At 38.5% G+C, this 20,121-nt stretch overlaps 1 protein-coding gene across 7 annotated transcripts in view; it reads right to left on the bottom strand.

Moving 5' to 3' along the window:
* The window catches only part of LOC137179643 (teneurin-3), a 370,272-nt gene that overhangs the window by 165,430 nt on the left and 184,721 nt on the right, over positions 1-20,121 (bottom strand). For all 7 annotated transcript variants that reach the window (XM_067584473.1, XM_067584474.1, XM_067584475.1 and 4 more), the window contains one exon: positions 9,426-9,644. In XM_067584473.1, coding sequence (XP_067440574.1) covers positions 9,426-9,644 — 219 coding nt within the window. The remainder of the gene's footprint in view (positions 1-9,425; positions 9,645-20,121) is intronic.

Raw genomic sequence — 20,121 nt, 5'->3', positions numbered from 1 at the left:
CAACCTATGCACGGAGCTATCCCCTAAAGGAGCTACTCTACTTATATAATACTATAGTAAGTTTGTTAAAATCGTGCAAAAAATTGCCCAAAGAAAAACACATTTAATTTGTGACAATCAAAATCATGCCCTTTCTACTATTACACTCAGTTGTGCTTTCTTTTCAAGGGCAATCATGGAGCTTTTACTGTGTTGACAAGGTCTTGTCTTGCTTTATTGTCTCTTTGTCGATTTTAAACATTTAAGGAGTCATTTATAGTGAATCATACACACTATTGACAAGTGAAACAAACTTGTCTGTAATTGCTCTGCTTCCATTAGGTGTGTGGTGGCAGGTATCTTTTGACAGACAAGACAGACAAGAACAGGCTTTCCATACAGACCCTTGATTCAGAGAATTGTTGGACAATATGCATACTGACAGGGCTAGTGCTGAAACTGATTCTTCCGAGTAACGTCAAGAGAAAATACATTAAAAAGATGTGAAAATAATATAATTGTAAACTGGCCATAGTTCCATTTATTCTGGCTCAGAAACGGCATTTTTAACTGGCACATGCAATGTCAAGATGGTTTTGGTTACAACTAAAGCCTGTTTCATACTCCACCAAAGGTGCACTCAATTTTACACAAGTGTATACATATGCAAGTTGTCTGCTTATTCAGCAGATGTGTGTAAATTGGTGTCCTTGGGCCCAGTCTGTGGTTACAAACCACTAATCCACACAGTGGAAGCAAAGCCAACGCTACCCTGGAGTGAGGTATTTAAAAATGTTCACAGCAGAGGAAGATATGGACATAAGATGCATCTGGAAAATACATCAAGAATGCAAGAAGGACATTAATATTGACATCTCTGTTTGTATTTGAATGGTTAGCAGAATTATTGATCTATTATTTATCTATCCCTACCTTGAAACATCATGCTGCAGCAGACAACTTTCTTTGGTTTCCCCTTTCTCTGCAGTATTGCTTACTTGTGGAGATATAAAACTGGCTTTAAAAAAAAAAAAATCACATCACACACTGAAGCCACATTCAAAAATCATTTGGGAAGTCATTCCACAGTTTGACCATTTCATGTCATCACAATTCAACAGTTGATACACCTGCAGAATCTTATGGAAACCCTACAAGTTAAACATTTGCCCTTACCCTCCCTGAGATTAGCACTTGCAGAAGTAGTTGATAATAATGAGACTAAGCAAAATACTCATGGACTTGGATAAATGACCAGTGATTTGCAATTAAGCCCTGCAAATCTCTAGTAGCAGTGCTAAGCTGAAAAACACTGAAGCAATGAGAGCTTAGCACTACGGCTGAGGATGACTTTAACTTGCACATAAAATATCAGCTGAGCTGAATTCAGATAAAAGGTTGTCATTTCAAAATATTCTGTCATTCACCCATCTGTGTCTCATTTCACAGTCAGGACTGTGCACTAGCTGTAACACACACACACACACACACTCTGTCTCCTCTAACTCCCTCCACTCCATCTCTTTGTCTGCCTCTTTCTCCGTCTCTCTGTCTCTTTGTATGGAGTCTGCTACAACATTTTGATTTACTTAAGTGACTCCATTCTGCAATCAGCCTCAGACGTGAGCTGTGTGTTTGTGGCCTTTCTCCATGTGAGTGTGTGTTTGAGGCTTAAATCCCAGCCACCAGCCACTAGCCTGAGGTTCATTAGTCTGATCAATGATTGACTCTCTCCCTCCACTTCTCTTCCAAATTTCTTTCATTTTTTTCCCTGGTTTGACCCCTCTCTCTATCCTTTTCTATCTAAAATTCATTGATTCATTCTCATGTCAAGGATCCTTTCTTTCTCTCTGCATCTATTCCTCCCATCACCCTCATTGATTAGGTCTGGTGTTGAGGAGAAATATGTTTCTCTCTTTCTCTCTCTCCACTCTTTCAGTCAGTGGCACATTGATTAGCTCTGGTGTTGAGGAGAATTGCATACTTGGTCCCAAAGTAAAAAGCACTAAGTGTTATTCGTGTTTCTCTCCGCCTCAGTCTGACCTCCCTTTTGCTTTCTGTATAGACGTTGTCAATAAGCCTTGGCGTCATCCCGCTGTTTGCAAAGAAACTCTTCTTATTTTCTGTTGCTTCTTCCGCTCTGAGCTGATAGCCTTGGCGTCTTTGAGGCATCTAAAGGCTGGACGGTGGAGGGTTTTTGGCGTCTTTTCACTCTCAGGGGGAAAAAGATAAAGTGTTTGTGTTGAGGAGTGCTGAGCTAATACACTTGTTCACTTATCTTAAAATGAATGCCACTGCCGGGTTAAAACAGTTAACTGATAGCTGATACTAGTCATTCATTGGAAAACTGATGTTTGTTTTATTACTTCCTGTATTGATTAAAAAAAAAAAAACAATACCACACTGTTGATCTAAAGTAAGCATTAACTTGACTTGAGTCATGTGCTTGACATGCTAAATGCAAATTAGATTGTAAATTGCAATAAGTCACTGTAAATCAGAATAGAAGTCTGTTTCATTGAACTCCTGTGGCAACATGTATTTTGGTACTGAGAGTCTACTATATACAGTATTCTTCACACACAATATACACTGAAATACATCCTGAATACTATCTGTATAGCTGGTAAATCAAATATATCTAGACCAGAATAAACAGCTAACCATTCTCATTTTGAGAGACTTAAATATATTTCAATGCTGGTCTGAAAACTCATTTTCAAACTACACAAAGAGTCTAAAATCTTTGCTGGCCCTACTAAATTGAGACTGAAAAGTGTTTCTCTGTTTGTCTGAGTGCTTCAGTCATCATCTGTCACAGATGAAAAGTAATTTAACAGGTCTGTTTATGATCCATTTTGTTAAAGTGAATAAATGTTTGGTCCTTCAGACTAACAGACTGGTTCTGTTGACTACAAGGAGAATACAAGAGGATGCCTTAGCCTGAGGCAGCAGTGTGAATAAAATAATGCTGCAGTGTCTGTGTCCTTACCCCGTGTTACACTTTGAGTGAGGAAAAAAAAAAGAAAAGTCTCACTGTTCAGCCTGCTACTGTAAACAAAGAGGAAGTAAGTGTGTGTGCATGTGTGTGAATGAGAGAACAGAGATAAACATCCCAGCTCAGGCTCTTGTGTTGACAGGTAACATTTGGCTTCCCATTGCATGAAGATGTACATGCACTATGTATATAGATACACTGTATCATACTCAGTAAATACCTTCCTTCCACCTCACCTAAACTACTGTACATCTGGGATGTGGCACTTTCAACACCAGTTTTATAGGGCAACTTACACATGCTCACTTTTCTTTTATATGTTCTCAGTGACTATAGCAATAAATAAAAAGGAGGGTAAATCTACCAGCTACCAGTTTGTGATTATAATAACCAATTTAAATGATAAATTAATTATATTCTTCCAAAAGCCTTCACTTGATTGAATGAACTGTCCAAGGATACTAGGATTGGTATGAAGATTTTTAATATCTAACATAGTTTGAATCTACTTGAGTATTAATTCCAATTATTCAGACTGAATTCAAGTTAATCTAGTTATTTCAGAGCAACAACTGATTTGAATAACTGCAGCTGTGGCTACGTAGAATGAAGAGAGAACTTAAAAATGTATCCTTAAAAATGGATCTTTCATGGAACTATGTGATCTACTTTACTTTTTTTCACCTGGGTATGTTTGGTGACTTTAATATGCTTCTTCACTCCCACAAATACCACTACTCTACTGGGTTTATATGATTTAACAACCCAGTCTCACATCAAAATGTATAATAGCTACGTTGGTCCACAGCCCAAAACGTATTAGTTTCACAATAATGGCTTTAAAATTGTGAGATGCCTTTTCTTTTTTTTTTGCCTGTTCTTTTCTATTGGCCTGCATCCACATCACTGACTGTCAAGTTTCTGTCTGCAAAAAAACGGACAAAATGCAATATTTTAAGATAGTTTCAACATTAAAAAGCATTTTGATAACATTTCTAGAGAGAAATGTAAATTTTATTTTCATAATCTTTGTTCAGTGAATGTATATGATCAGTTTGTTTGTTATTATGTTGATTGTTTCAGGTCTCGCCAGAAAATTGTTGGAAGGCAACGTTTTCTATCGTTGCTATAGTGGTTGCTATGGACACTGCTGTCACTGAAACCACGTAGTTGCATGTTGTTTGAATAATTGTCTTTGCGCTGTGTAGTTATCTGAGCTGTTATGTTATTTGTGTTATTTTATGTAACTGTCTTACTTCTTTTTCTTTGGATTTCCGACAAACCCGCTGCTGGGATGTAACTCATTATCTTCACTGTTGATTTTAATGATATCCTCAATATTTCTGAACACAAAAACACCAAAGTGTCCTTAATAACTCAACAACAACAGAAATAATTTTGAAATGGGATATGAAATGAAATATTGATTTTACAAAGGAAATATGGACTCAGCTATAGACAAAGAAATATAGTGAAATATTATATATAGCTTTATATTAGAAATATTATATATAGCTACACTGGTCTAAAAACAATATAGCTATTATACATTTTGATGTGAGACTGGGTTGTAAAATCATATAAACCCAGTAGAGTAGTGGTATTTGTGGAAATGAAGAAGCATGTCTAATCCACCAAACTCAGCCAGGTGAAAGAAAGTGAAGTAGATCACGTAGTTCTATGAAAGATCATTGATCATTGAGCAACCAGTGCAAATCCTGGTCATTCCTCACATCAACATTACACTGTGTTGCTTGATCCTGAATTACAAGTACTAGTCAGTACAGCCAAGTTCACAGAAACCAAAATACCAAACGGGACACAGGGAAGCCACACATCTTTACACCTGATGCAGTGTTGCCAGCATAAACTACAACATTTATTTTCTTATGAAAAATAGGGCTCATGGGGTCAAACAAAATGTTTCCTTCAAACTTGATGTTCCAGCATAGTTGGTAAACTATGTCCTTTGTCAGCCTTAAATGTTGCCTGTATGTTACCTGTATGTTATTGGTACAAAGCAGCAGTGCACACAGCTCCAAATCTTAAACAGAGTATCGGGCGCACGGTTGTGGTAAAGATGAAACAAACAAAACACTAACGGATCTACCTTCTTATTGTTTTTCATTGTGGACAGAAACAGACGCGTTTCAGCCAGAAGCCATCATCAGCGTAATAAAAAAAGAAGAAATGACAATATATATAAACAAACAGGTGAGGTTCAAACGCCAATCAGCGACAAGAATACATAATTATATAATAAGATCCATCTGTGAAAGGACAACCCCAAAGTAGCCTCTTCAGAATAAGAAGGTGTGACCTCAGTAATCAATGGAAACGATAACCAGTGTCACAAGCCAATAAATATACAAAACTGTGCGCCCAAGACAAGAGGGCATATACGGTTCAGATTATTAAATATATGAAGGTGCCCATAAATGGAAAAAACAGTTGCCACAAAGCGTAATAAAGAGATAACCTACATAATGTGCATACATTCAATAAATCCCCTAGGGAGGAAAATGATTATAAAATTAATCTATGCTAAAAACCATCCAAAAATGCACAAATGACTAATCAATGTGAACAGAGGGCTCTAATTACTGAGTAAATTGAGAAATCCCTGAGAGATCTCTGAGAGAGGACTAAGATTATGTTTGTTACTGTCACAACTGGAGTGGGATATCTCCAGCTTTTATGTTCTGTGACTTCTGCACTGAAACCCATTTTCCATGTAGGACAGTGAGGCAGACTTTCAGGAACTGCCTTTATGGACTGAAAAAAGTACTATTTCCCTCTGAATTTGACACTTCACATAGCACTTGGTTCATTCCAGCAAACAGCCAATAAAATATGTGTTCTGAGGACAAAAGGGAAAAGAAATGCCTCGATTCTCTCCCCACATTCACTGCCTTTTTCCCCTGCTCAGCCGCTTCCTCCTGTAAACAAGCAGTTTAAAAAAAAAGTGGTTTCTTCAGTTGCGTGTGTGTGTCTTTATGCACAAGAAAATATAAGCTAAAAGCCTCTCGTTTACTTTTCTGCAGTGCTTGACTTCCCACAAAATCAGTGGAGCAAAGAACTGAGAAGTGGAGGAAAGGATAGAGAGTGATATGCGTGAATAAGGAAAAAAAAATGTGTGTTTAAAAAGTGCAGGAAGTGGTGAGAGTGATATTTTAGATGTTTGGCTGAACATTGGTTGGTTAGGTAAGGCTGGGACTACTTTGTGGAAAAAGGACCACACACATATCCACAAACACACACACACACACACATGCACAGCCTTTCAGCCATTTCAACAACCTATTTCAGAGCTGTTTCTGATTATGTTTAGATGGCAATGTATATATGAGGAGACGTCTGTCTGTCTCTCTATTTCCATCACTCCATGCAGCTGTCTTTCTTTTTCTCACTCTCCCTCCATCCAAATCTCCTCCCTCTTTATTTCTCCCTTTCATGGCCCTCTTCTGCTGTAGTCTGACTCTAATTGTGGTTGTCTTAGTTCCTTTCTTCAAACCATCAAAGTCTGTTTCCTATCAAACTTTTTTACTATATGAGGACTGATCCAGGGTCACTGGCCAGCCAACATGACTCGACATCTGGTGCTTGTCAACCTCCACAGGCAAACAGATCTCAGATCAGCACTCCGATTTGAACCAAACTCAACCCCTGTGGCCCCAGTTTTTCAAACAGCCAGACTAGGGTTTCATCCTCAACTTGCAGCCTAACATTTGCCATGTGGAGAGCCACCAGGAGCAGGCCTCACGGCAACCAGAGTGGATCCTGAATATGCCAAATCCTAGTCAAATAAGCTCTTCTGGTTGGAAAGTGATCAAAAATGGCAGCTGTCTAACCTTAGTGTATCCACTGAGAATGAAAAATGTAGTCTACACACTGCTCTAATCAGCTGGGAAAGCTATAATAGAAGAATGAAAGTCCATATATGCCATGGATTTGTCTCAAAGCAAGCTTTCTGTTTAGGGAGTTACAAACCAAAACAAAGCTTGATCTAGCTGACTGGTGTAACTGATCTGAATTAGAAGTTTTAATTTAAGTCCACTATCAACCCAAAATATCAATCCAGCCCAAATATAAACAGAATCATCCAGGAGAATTTCTACTGGTGTCTAACAAAATAATTCTTTTAATATTGTACAACCTACAGCACTTCTGTATTTCTGTGTCCCAACTCAGTTTCCATCATGAGCCACTCAACATTAGGTCAATAATCTGGCAAAACATCTGTCTGTCCAATGGATGTATGGATGACGCATCTCCGCTTCCTACTGTTATGCAAAAGTGAAGCCAAATTATTTCCTTTATGGGAGCTGCCATCTTGCTGATGTCATTTGGAGCCAGAGTCTGCACGGTAGAGTCGGGCTGACGAAGGTTTGAGAGTGGCTGCCACAGCTCTCAACCATGATGTCAGACCCAAATAACTCAAATAACTAATTGAAAACAAAGTTATCAGAAAAATGAGTACTTGGACAAACATCAGCATGATAATAACTACCTGACAGGTGGTTCTAAATGACAGAAACCATTTTTGAAAAACATGTATTTGATGTGTACTGTTTTAGTTTGGCTCATCCACTAACATGGAGGGGGCGGGACTTATGACCTATACTGCAGCCAAGCACCAGGGGGTGATTGAGATGTTTGAGATTACTTTTGGGGAGCTGTCATTACGTCCATCTTTATATACAGTCAATGGTCCAAACCAACTCAGAACTACAACTACTAAAATATAAACACATTCAAAAAAGTGCTTTTATCATATAAAGAAAGAGAAACATGGATGTAGCCTCATCTGGACGCTTAAACCACTGAAGCTGAATTTTAAGCTAAAACTCCAATTATAAAAATGAAATCACAACCAAATTTCTTGCTAAATATTGTTTAATGAAAATAAGAAACTTTTCTATAACAAATAAAAATGTGTTCTTAGGTGGGGTGCCAACAAAATGGGTAACAAACAGGTCTTTCAACATGGCATATGAGGTATTTGGCATCTGTAGTTCAGGAAAACCGTGTCAGCTTTATTCAATATATGTCTGACTGATGAATTGTTCAATCAGACTGTGTGTGTTATGGGTAGAAGAAACTGTAATAACTCCACTAGGTGCTTTAAAATGAACTAAAAATCAGATAATAACATCAGGTAGACTTGGAAAGCAACTAAAGCTTTAATGTGTGAGGATGACAATAACAGACTCCTGATTATGGCTACCGCAACCAAAATATATCAATTTTAACAGCTGTTTTCAATTTCAGAAGATTGCTTTCAAAATGATCCGCTTTCAAAATGCCACGCCGTAATTTCCAGACCCACTTTCTGCAACAGTATGTTAGATTTTGAAAGTCAACAAGAAAATAGCAGTCACAGTTATATTAACCTCTTTTAATTTGCAGATTGCTGACCTTCTCTTGGACTCCCCAAACCTTATTGTTCTCTTTTGTGTTAATATCTGTCAGTTAATAACACAAAACTTGCTGTCCAAGAGTAGATAGAGTTTTAGGCTTTTGTGTGATAAGACACAGAAGCAAGCATGAAAGGAAGGGAAGGTTTGAAAGCAAACAAGCAATAAAGAAAGGCTGGAGAAACCATGACAGAGATGGAGAAAGTGGTCTGACTCCAGCTGATCTATTGAGGACAACCACTGGCAGCACATTGGAAGTCATCTGAAGTTCAAGCCTGCTTACTGCACAGCTTGCCAAGTGTCACCAGTGATTGCAACATTTATCATAAGCAAACAACATGAAATAATAGCTACAGAGTCTGCAATATGCAACAGCCAGCAAGGAAGGGAGGATGAAAACAGTAGAGTGGACGTTGGGATGATTTCAATTGACTTAAATGATTACATCTGTCTTACAATACATCAGTTAGATACCTACTTAGTTTAAGAGCACCTGTCTTATTTTACTACTTGCCTAGTTGAGAAGAAAATATGGCAAAATACGAGCACGTATCTAAATATTTGTAGCATGTGAACATAGTTGCCAAATACCTCCTGCAGCTGCTGGATGTTTATATTGAGATGTTAAAGTTCCCAAGAGGGGAAGGAAGTGCAGAAGAATGTGATTTTCAAATAAATCCAGTCTCTCTGATCTCACTTACACATGATTGTAAAATCCAAACACAGACAGAAAATAATATCCAGTGGTAATTGAGTCTTGTACAAACCACTAGGATTTGACCGTTGTGGGTTTTGCAGACAAAACCCTCTATTTTATTTTTTGGGATAAAGCTGTTGAAAGATTGTATTTTGTGAGAATTTAATTATCTTTAAATTTGATGGTAAAAATTAAATATGGATTGTCACAGAGCAGATTTAATAATAGGGAAAAATCTACCAAAATAAATCACTCTTATCTAATATCAGATCAGAAAGAGAGAATGAAGGAGCTTCTAAAAAGGATGTTAATAAAGTGATTGAAGTCCCTTTACCATGTGTTACAGGTAAGTACAATCGGGCTGCATACTCCTCTTCCTCTTCTTCCTCCTCCTCTTCCTTCTCCCCCTCCTCCTCCTCCTCCTCCTCCTCCTCCTCCCCTGAGTCTGGCTCAGCCGTGTCACCTAACAACGGGTTGTCATGTGGACTGGCTGATTGTGGATGTGACTGGTCAATGACAGATGATGGACAGGAGGGAGAGGGCATGGGAGAACCTATGAAAGAACACAACCGAGAAAAAAAAAAAAAAAAAAAAAAGGGAATGATGAATTTGAATAATAAATAAAATCATGACAACAACACCAACAACAATAACGAAAATCTTTACAAAAAACAAACAAAAGAAATGAGCAATGAAGTATGGAGATGTATGCTGATGGTGTGACTGAACAGCAACTGAAGGACAATTCCTGGGTTGGATCACTGGTCATCACTCCATCATTCATTCAGTGTATCCATCTCTCCAGCTGATGAAGGCTTGGGGTGAACCCCTACCACTCCTGCCCTTCTACTACCTTGCAGTTTTATAAGGACAGAACTTGATAAAATTTCTCATTGCATCTTTACTGCCACTATGTTTTGAGAGAAAGAGAATATGGTTGGAGATATTGAACTGTGTGAGGTGCCAGTCTAAGTATCAGTTAGAGTTGGCTACAGTATGTTGAGTCCATGTGAGGACCAGACTCACAAGCAGAGTGAGCAATCAATTGTGTATCGATGTGGTAACCTTGGCATTTAGTGACTTCTGAATGCTAAATGGCCCTGTGTGTGTGTGTGTTTGTGTTTCTGTTTCGCCCAGACAGATAACTCTGTTCAGTCTTGCATTCTATACAAATGTGCTGGCACAAAAGAATGTAATTAGTTGTTGAAAAGCAAAGGAATGAAAGAACCCCACATATTTCATTAACAGCACTCGCCATGGTGGTTGGCTTTACAGATAAAAATGTCTTTCCAAATCTCTTGATCTCTCACATTTGCGAGCAAGGAGGGAGAAACTGAAATACAAAATCAATGTTAGGGTCATTTGCAGGAAAAGAATTGCAATCTTTTTTTTTTTTAATCTTTTTTGGCTGAGCATTTATAGAATTACTACTGCAATCACTACTCTTAAGCTCTGTCCCATTCTCTCTCTCAAACACTTTTTTTTTTTTTTAAGGGATAAAAAAACGGTTTTAACATTAGCCACCTGGACATGTCACACTCTCTACTTCTTTCGCTGCCATGAGTGAAGAAAAACGCAAACTCAAGAAATTTCAAACACACAGCCAACCTTGTCCCTTTCAGCAATCGACTGTGAATCCCATCCTGACGTTCATTTGGGGTTTTGCAGTTGCAGGCTAAAACTAGAGTACAGCATCTCGATGCAAACAGATCCAAAATAACATGACACAAGCCTCTGTTTAATTATTTATTAGAGTGCCTTCTGGCTTATTTCTTTCACTGAGATAGAAAATCACATGGATATGGCATTTTCTATTAAATACCCAACCCCCACTATCTCTCCTAGAGTGATATTGTGGATGGGAAAAAAAGCCCAGTGGCTTTTGCTGTGGAAACAGGAACAACATAGGATTAGTGCTACATGTGGGCAATATTAAACAGCAGATACAGTCCACTGTCTTGACTACTTCATTTTTACAGAATTTATCAGTATGTTGATTGTCTACGGGAAGCCCCTCACCTGAACTGATCCTCTTGAGACATTTTAATCAGTTTCCAAACAAGCATGCCTGAATTTGTTTTACTGTTATTAATATCAGGATGCTTGATTTGTTGGACAGTTCTATTATTCTGTGACAGTCTACAGACTGCTTTGAGAGGCTTTTCCTGTTACAAATGAAATCCTGGGGCACACAATGAGTTGTCAATATGTAACATGGCTAAATTTAAAGGTATTAAATATTAGCAAGTGGTCCAAGAAATTCAGCATTTGCAATCCAAATTTCTGTACAAACTGGTAAATGTTTGAAATCATGTAAGAAACATATCTAGAATGTTATCTTTCTTGTTCAACATCAGCTTGTTTGCACTATTTTAGTGTGTCTAAAATGTCATTACTTAACATTACATTATTATAACATTTTCCCCCCTTCTTCTTCTTCTTCTTCTTCTTCTAGCCCTTTTCTGTCTTGTAAAAAACACAACTGGTGCTGTATGGAGTATTTCCCGCTGCAGGACAGTGTGTGTGGGATTGAGTCAAATTAAACTACAGTGTGTGTGTTCATGGTTAAAGAAGGAACATGGATGGAGCCCTACGGCACAGAGTAATAAGATATATCAGGCTTTGGATGCATACATAATACTTGTTAGTCAGCAGATCAATTCATTGTTGGTTTTGGTCTTTTCATGGGATTTCTTAACAATAAGAAAATAAAAGAAAAACAATATAAATCATATAAATATCACCTGAATTATCCTTTCACAAATATGTTCGTGTCATGATTGGAGACATTTTAATTGTACTTTTTACCACTGGATGGGTTTAACTCCATCTTTGTTGAGTTCACCAAGACAGAACTGAATGTGTTCTCATTGTTCCCAAGATGGTGAATGGAAATATCAGACAGTACAATGCCTTCATCCACCTGCTCCTCAATATTTGCATCCTAATCTTTCAAGAAACATTGGGTGTAAAAATTGGAGCATTTTTATGCATGTGAAATTGTTACCAATCTACTTATTGATATTAAAAGCAGAAATTGACGAAAATGCTCTTACTTGCCTCAGAGTAAATTGATTCATCACATGCTACAGTCAAAACAAAGCAAAGCAAAGCAAAGCAAAACAAGGGACTGTTTAGCCTGGAAACATCTGCTAGCCAGAGGTTTCCACTCTGAGGAGTTGCATATTTAATCTTTCAAGGTTTCAGCTTAAGGTCTCAACTAACTCCAAGAAAAGAGAGATTGTGATATTGGTTTCCACATAATCAAACAATACATGGAATAATTGATGCATGCGTTTGTGTGCCTGTGCAGTGTTTCCCCTTGGTTGACTGCTTTGGGGAAGCTGGGCTAGATGAGGATGGGCCTATATTTAATAAAAATAGGCCTATCTCTGACAAAGCTCCTTCAGTTGTTTTCAACAACAATAACAGGCTGATTAAAATAGAGTACAAATACAGGTACCCTTGTAAACAGAACAGAAATAACAGCAGGCTTACATGCTCTGACAAAGTTTCTGAATGAGGTAGACGGTTCTTTACCAAACAAAATAGTTCCTCCTATGTAGCCTTGTACATCTCTTACAGGTTTTGTGCAAGGAAAATTATCCTATCAACAGCCTCAGGCTGTGCCCCAGATTGCATACTTAAGACAGGACGTGAGTATGAAGAGAAACAGTCCGGTAAAACAGTAAAACACCTGTCTGTGTTTAACTTGGCTGCCAGTGTTTACAGGTGGACAGCAGACGTGAGACGTTTGGCAACACGGGCTAGTTAGCTACAAGCTAGTAAGTTAGCGTGGCTCCATTCACAAGTAACACCACCGTGTATCATAACCTATCCATGAAAAAAAATGACCAATTGCATGTGAACTCGCGGCCTGTGCATTGTGTGTTAACACACATTGCTGCTGATGTTATATTCTGATGCTTTATTCGCTATTATCTGAGCTGTGTCACTGAACCCAACAGCCTCACTCTCTGAGTACCATGGTATAAATGGTACCGTCTCATCCTATCTTTTGGGGGGTGGGGGGTTTGGGAGTCCCACTGGTAGGGGCGGGCCACTCTACTCTACTCTCAGTAGTCGAAATCAGATACTGCCTGAAGGACACGCACAGGCATACAAACACAAACACTGGTGCACATACACATGCACAGAGATGTACAACAGCATACTAGGCTACCCACATTTCAGCACGCACAAAAAGATTCTGAAACAAACAAAGCATTGAAAACACACACAGCATGCTACATGTGAAAGTAAACAAACAGAATGAGAATGTATTACAGGGCTAGAGCGGAAGTCTATCTGGAAATGACAAGGTAGAGAGAGTGGTAGAGAAGGAGAAATTCATGAAAGGCAGATCTAAAGATAAAAGTGAAGGGGAAATAACAAAAGAAGTGAAAGGATGATAAAACCAGATAAAGAAAGGGTGTTTCTGTAGAAGCATTTAGAGTGAAGAAACACAACGAAATAATAAGAAGGTTAGGATGACTGAAAGGAAAACAGGGTTCTCCTAGCTTATAGGGTGTGATTACGCCAGGAGCATGCTTTAAAGGTACTAGGTTGTACTAACTGTCATCTGACCACATCCAGGATCAAAAGTGTTTATACTTGTACTGAATGGCCCCATGCAAAACCTTTGAGTCTCCTCAAAGGCATTCATGGTGTTGCATTCAGACTGAAAATAGTGGAAGTGAAAGTAGTTGTGTGAAAAAAGAAAACTTGAGAAAGAAGTTCCACTCAAATAAGAAAGAAATGCGGGATAGTAAGTTATGTTAATTTAAAGTCAATCCTTTTAAATGAACTACTGTTAAACTGGCATGGAAACATGGCTGCACTGTGCACAGACTAATAACGTTGCCTTGAATGACTTGAAGAAACTACAGTTCAAAGAGTCACATGTTACTGCTGTTTCAAATGCAGCCAGGTCAAGCTTTAAGGCAGTTGACTCTATTTTGCTCCAGAGCAGCAGGTAGCTGCTCAGTGTGATGTCAATGAACACTTTGACAGCTGTTGAGGTCAAACCTGAGACTTAGACAGACACTCAGTTACAAGCCAGTCTCTCTAACTGCTAGCTTAGTGTGCTACCACATTACAACATTACATCATGCATGTCTAGTGGCCATTTGCAGTTTGCCAAATAAAACAGCAAATCATGTATTTTTTTGACATGGAAATGGTAAGAAATCATTCAGAAATCATAATTCAAATTCAATTTAAGCCTTCACCAACACATAGTGGTTGGACCATTACCACCACATCTTCTTCATACAAACTGAATAGACAAGAACTTAAATATCCTAGTCTGTGATTAGCATGCCAGGCAAGATTTCAATCTCAGCTGGTCTGAACCCCCCCCCCCCCCTAGAAGAAAAGCATAACCTCATCATGAAAGATCTATAATATTTCACCCCACCAAGAGTATGCATTCTTGGTGGCTCTTTTTCTCTGGCCCAGACTTTCCCCTAAAATCCACCTGCATTGTTCTGGAGTTTGAGTAAAATCTCTTGGTCGACATTCTCTGTTTTTGCGTGCTCTCTCGGTCTCTGTCAATCTCCATATCAAAGACACCCTGGTAGAACACATTGTTACTGGGATTACAGACAGAGAAGGAGGGAGAGAGGCAAGGAGGGAGAGACGGAGAGAGAGACAGAGAGAGAGCGAGACAGACTGAAATATTGCTTATAGGCCTAAAGAAAATCCCAAACCTTGCCTACTTTAACTTTAACCCATGCAACTCTGGGTGTTTGCATGTATGTGTTTCAGTAAATGGGTCACAGACAGATATCGTGATTGTCAAAGGGTCCGACACAGCTGTCCAGTTGGCTCCGTGGGGACACGGTGTTAAGCTCAGCTATGACCGCCTGGGAGCTTGTTGTTCTGGCTCAAGACAATATTCTTTTAAGACTCTGATCAATGGAGTAAAAATAATTTAGCAAATAAATACTCACTCTGTCAAATGGCTAGGTGCCTCCTGGCATTTCCCCATAGTGCCTGAGGGAACGAGGTTATGCTGCATTCATATCAAGAGGGAATAACCGGCAGAACAACTTTCAAAAAACTAGAAGAGTTCTAGTGTCTGAAATAAAGCCATCAAGACTCCAAAACTGAGTCTTGGTGGCTGCTTTTTCCACCCTTTAGCACACATTTATGTACATTTTCACTTCATTTTATAAAAGCAAGAAAAATACTGGAATATCTTGTCTGAGTAACACATCGTGTCAAATAGAACCTGAGGTGTACAGTACAGTGCAGTACATTATTTTTCCTATATGGTGAATGCAGCAATACACTGTATTCTCCCCATACCCAAAGCAATGCTTGAATCATGAATCCCTACTCAAGAGCACTATACAAAATCCTGGACAATGCTCACTGTTTTCAAGTGCAACTCCCACTTTGATAGCTAAAAGCAATGTTGGATGCGATGTAAAGGACTTCATTATTCAGTTTGCTGTGGAAAATGTTAACACTTGTGTGCATAATGTATGATTTCTGTAAATATGGCTATCTGTACTCTATCCATATTCAGTGTAAATGTATCCAAATACACAAGGTACATCTAACATCTGACATCTAACATCTAACAGGTGTTTGGGTGCTGAACAGCTATGTTGTTATTGTACTTTTCAAAAAGTACTTTTATTATAATGGTTTGTAAATGGGAGAACTCACAGCAATTTATGGCCTCTTGCATCTTATTGTTTAGTTTTGTCATAATGAAATCTGCCAACAGAACCTGGACTGCAGAACAGTTGGAAGTTAGATAAATGACAAAGCAAAAACCAGTCCATCTTTTCTCAAACCATGGAGAAGATACCAACCAAACCAACAAACACATCAAGCTGCAAGCGCTGCAATCAGGCACATTCTATTGCATGACTTATTACTTAGTTTTGTGGATTAAACGTTAAAAAAATGAAACTTCACTGTAGTCTTTCTGTTGTTTTTGAGTTTTGTTTGAGTGCTTAAAGTAGAGACATTTGTTTGATAGGAACAGGACATGGTTGAGGTTAGACGGTGGCTCAAGAGCTCCCCAGTGTATTTTAGCAATGACTGGTTTATGTCATCTGAATGGAAAAAATCTGCAGAGCTTTTTAACCCAGTAGCCTTGTCACACAAAACAAGTGCAACCTTAGATCTCTAGCAGCTGTTGTAGGGAGAGAGACAGAGAGAGAGAGAGAATTATGTGTGTGTGTGTGTGTGTGTATCTGTATGTTTTGAACACCTGGCTCCTTCAGTGCCTCCTCATTCTTCATCCCTGCTTGGCTTGGTTTTGGCAGACACACACACACCTAAACACACATAGGTCTACAGGTCTGTTTGCTGTATTGTCCTGAGGTAGCTAGCTCTGTACTCTCTCAGTTTTCGTGGCCTCTATCTCCAGTCTTTTTCCTTGCTTTTAATTTTTCCTCCTGTTTTCCTGTGAACTCTCGTCCACACTGCTGTTCACCTCCTGCTGTGCAGCGCAGTAGGTGTGTTCTACTTTGCTTCATAAACTTTCCCTAGATAAATCAATGACAACTAAATTTACATTTTCATGCAAATCATCAAGTTGGAGTTACTAAATCTTGACAGTAATTGCCTTTTAAGCTTTCCCTGCAAACAAGGACACAAGATGAGAAAAAAACTCATGTAAAGTTAGGAAGCAATATCTACTAGAAACACTAATACAGACCAGAATTCTACAGTATTTCAAATAAAGTGGTGTTAAGGTGCACAAATTTAGGTTTTTCATGTTCTGTAGCAAAACAGCATCTGTAGAGGACTGATAATGATACTGAATAAAAATCAATAGCAGTGACGCAACAGTGTCTTGGCCAGCTGCTCCAATTTCTGGCAGAAATCATCAGAACTCACTTTTTGGACAGAACTGGAGCAAAACAGTTTTGTAGGAAAAACTCATCATACACTGAAATCTGAACCTCATCCAACCAAACTTATTTGAAGAGAACCCTCACAAAAATGAAAACAATTGAGATAACAAATACAGTGTTCATATTATAAACCATTCTAACATTTCTTTATTTACTGACATTTGGACCACTACAACTGAATTTCCAGTTACAACCACATATTAACTGAAGTTTCAAAACACTTGGATGTCATGTTAATCATAGCGCTGACTGTTCTGACTAACTGACTGCTGCTGGACTTCACACTCTTCTCAGTCATCTAAAGAGAGTTTAGATGTACATCAGCAGCATTACCTGACTGACAATGATGAACTGAATCAATAAAGTTTAAAATATGAAGTGTGTGAGTTGGAGTATGTTATCAACCAGTGTCAGCTTAATGAATTATCCATCGATCCATCCGTCTATCCATCCATCTATCTATCCATCCATCCATCCATCCATCCATCCATCCATGATTGTTGTAATTGATGATGGTGTCGTTACGTTTATGTCAAAATAGTTTGTGTTTGTTCGTTCTTGAATATTTCATTTCGTTTCATTCACAATAATATTTTTTCTTACTTCCACCTCTTATGCAAATCACACAGGCACACTAACACATGAATAGACACATAAACAGGGTACATACACATACATTAGTAGTGAAATGGCCACCCAGCAGTTAGCCATTGGTATTCTGTTGGTTATTGTCATTCCCCAGAACAGAGGAAAGGAAGACAACATTCCTTTTGCTGTGATCATAGTGAGTGAAGCGGAGATTATGTCTAAGAGGCTGCAATCAGAAGACAGAATATCTCCAGATGTAATGCTTGTCTCAAATGGTTTGCTTATGTTTACATACTCAGTACCTTCTGTTGCACATTATGCCTACGGCACATATCTGGTTTAATGAGCCATATGTCTGATTGGGCCCATTTTCCCTGACTCCTTGTATTCACGTTTACCAAAAAGGTTTCTATAGGCATAGACCATAGCAAAACTCATTACTGTGATGCATGGTGATTTCCAACCAGGAATCAATCACCGAGATAGAGAAACACAAGTACCCTTTGGGGTTCTCCTCGGCAGGTGTGGAGTGGCTCAACTAATCTGAAAAACTCAAAATTATGATTTGGTAAAAATGTACATATCCACATATTTGTTTAAATGGAAAAGTGGAAAATAAACATACACATATGATTACAAATGAATGTGAGGCTTATTTTTTGAATATCTACCGTTAAAATAAGACATAAATATTAGCTACAACAGACTGAGAGCACAGGACACACTTCCATCCAAACTGAGTCAGCTGTAACAACTGAACACTTTGCTGCGACTAATTGTGTGAAAACTAGTTGCAAGCAAGCAGAGAAGCTATGAGTCAATTTTAATGTTTGGAATGTGACGAGTAGTGTCAATGACGGGTAGCTTGAGCTCACCTGATAGAGCTGTGGGGGTACGTCAGACTGAAAAACTGAGGACCACTGCTCTACTGCAGTGAGATCTTTAATGGTTCGACATGTGGTGCTGTAAAAATGACATGATCTATATATATAAGTGCCACACTGGCCTCTGATCGACCTTTTAATTATCTCTAAGACGCTCTAGACAGTTTTAAAATGCAGTGCTGTTAGCAGACACATTTGGATTCTTTTTTTTTCAATTTGTCAATGAAATTTGTCACTTAAGATTTCAGTTTTTTTAATTTCAGTTATTGGTGGTAATGGTGAGTGCAATCTACAACTACATGTCCCAGAGTTGCATTTGAAAATCGCAGATATTGATGGATGAGGGCAACAAACACACCTTGAGCTACTTTGTCAAAAATGCAACAGATCAAGAGCGATTGGTGTATCTATTTACAGTGCAGCTTAACAAACCATAGGCTGAAAGGATTTATGACCTCACATTGTTTAATACAGAGAACTAAAGAAGAGAGAGAGAGAAAAGGTAGGAAATTTGAATCTCTCGCAGAAAAGGCAGAGTCCACAAGTCACAATGAAAACTACAATAAAGAGGCAATCAAAAAATGCAAATACATTGAATAGTTATTGCTGGCAAAAAGTCAGCCATAAATTGCATAAAAACAGTGTTTGATATGATGAAAACTTTAAGCAGAATATAATTTATGTCAATCTAATGTCTCGATCAGTGATGGGATTTGTGATTTTGTGACGGCTGCAGTTTTACATAGAAAATGTGGAGTTACTTTACAAAATCAGAGGGTTCTCTGAGTCATTATGGTTATATATAGAACCACATCTATTTGTGGGTGCTCAGTACATACAAGACCTCTCATTGAGTGAAAAGGGAAGCCAGACACTTAGTTCTTCCTCAGTCTCTAAATGATGACAAAACGAATTTCACTTTAACACAAACAAGCAGTTCACACGATGTAACAAAGTTTAACATGGGTTTATGACGGGGAGACCATGTTAACCTGCATCGTTTAGGATTGGGAGGATGTGTACATAGTTAATTGTCACTGTTCTGCTAAACAGGCAATGTCCATGTGTATGTGTGTGTGTTTAACAAACCATAAACGAGGCGTCAAGCCAGGCCATCACATACATGCTAATTAGATGAGGGTGCATGCTCCCTCTCCCTCCTCCTCCTCTTTCTCTTGTCTACACTCTCATGCACACACACATAAACACAGTTCCATAACTCCAACTGAACCTGGACAATTTACTATACACACTCATAAATCCTCCCCATCATGTCCCTTGCCTACACATGCATGAACACAGTGGCGGCTATAATTTTGGTTCTGTGAAAAGGGAAAGAAAATGAGAAAAAAGTACAACTATCACAAGACTCTTTTGCCATTGTTTCTTTCTTACCAGAAGATTTTGTTTTGTCAAGGTCACCCCTTAAAAATCTTCTGGAGACTGAGGAAACTCAAACTTAAGTGGGCTAGATTTTGGACTCGCCAGTCTGTCTGTTTCACTCTCCATCCTTCATTATCTGTGTTTTTCTCTTTTACGACACTGTGAGATCATGTCGGCCTTTTGTTCTAGTGGACTATAAGCTAGTGTTAAGCCACTTAGTCCCCTGGGCACAGTTACAGTAAAAACCATGATGACAGAGAGACACATGTTTAAGTCATCTAGTCACACACACTCA

The sequence above is a fragment of the Thunnus thynnus genome, chromosome 3 (genome assembly GCF_963924715.1).
Source record: "Thunnus thynnus chromosome 3, fThuThy2.1, whole genome shotgun sequence".
NCBI lineage: Eukaryota > Metazoa > Chordata > Actinopteri > Scombriformes > Scombridae > Thunnus > Thunnus thynnus.
The sequence above is the reverse complement of the archived record's forward strand: the minus strand, read 5'-3'. Positions and strand labels throughout refer to the sequence as shown.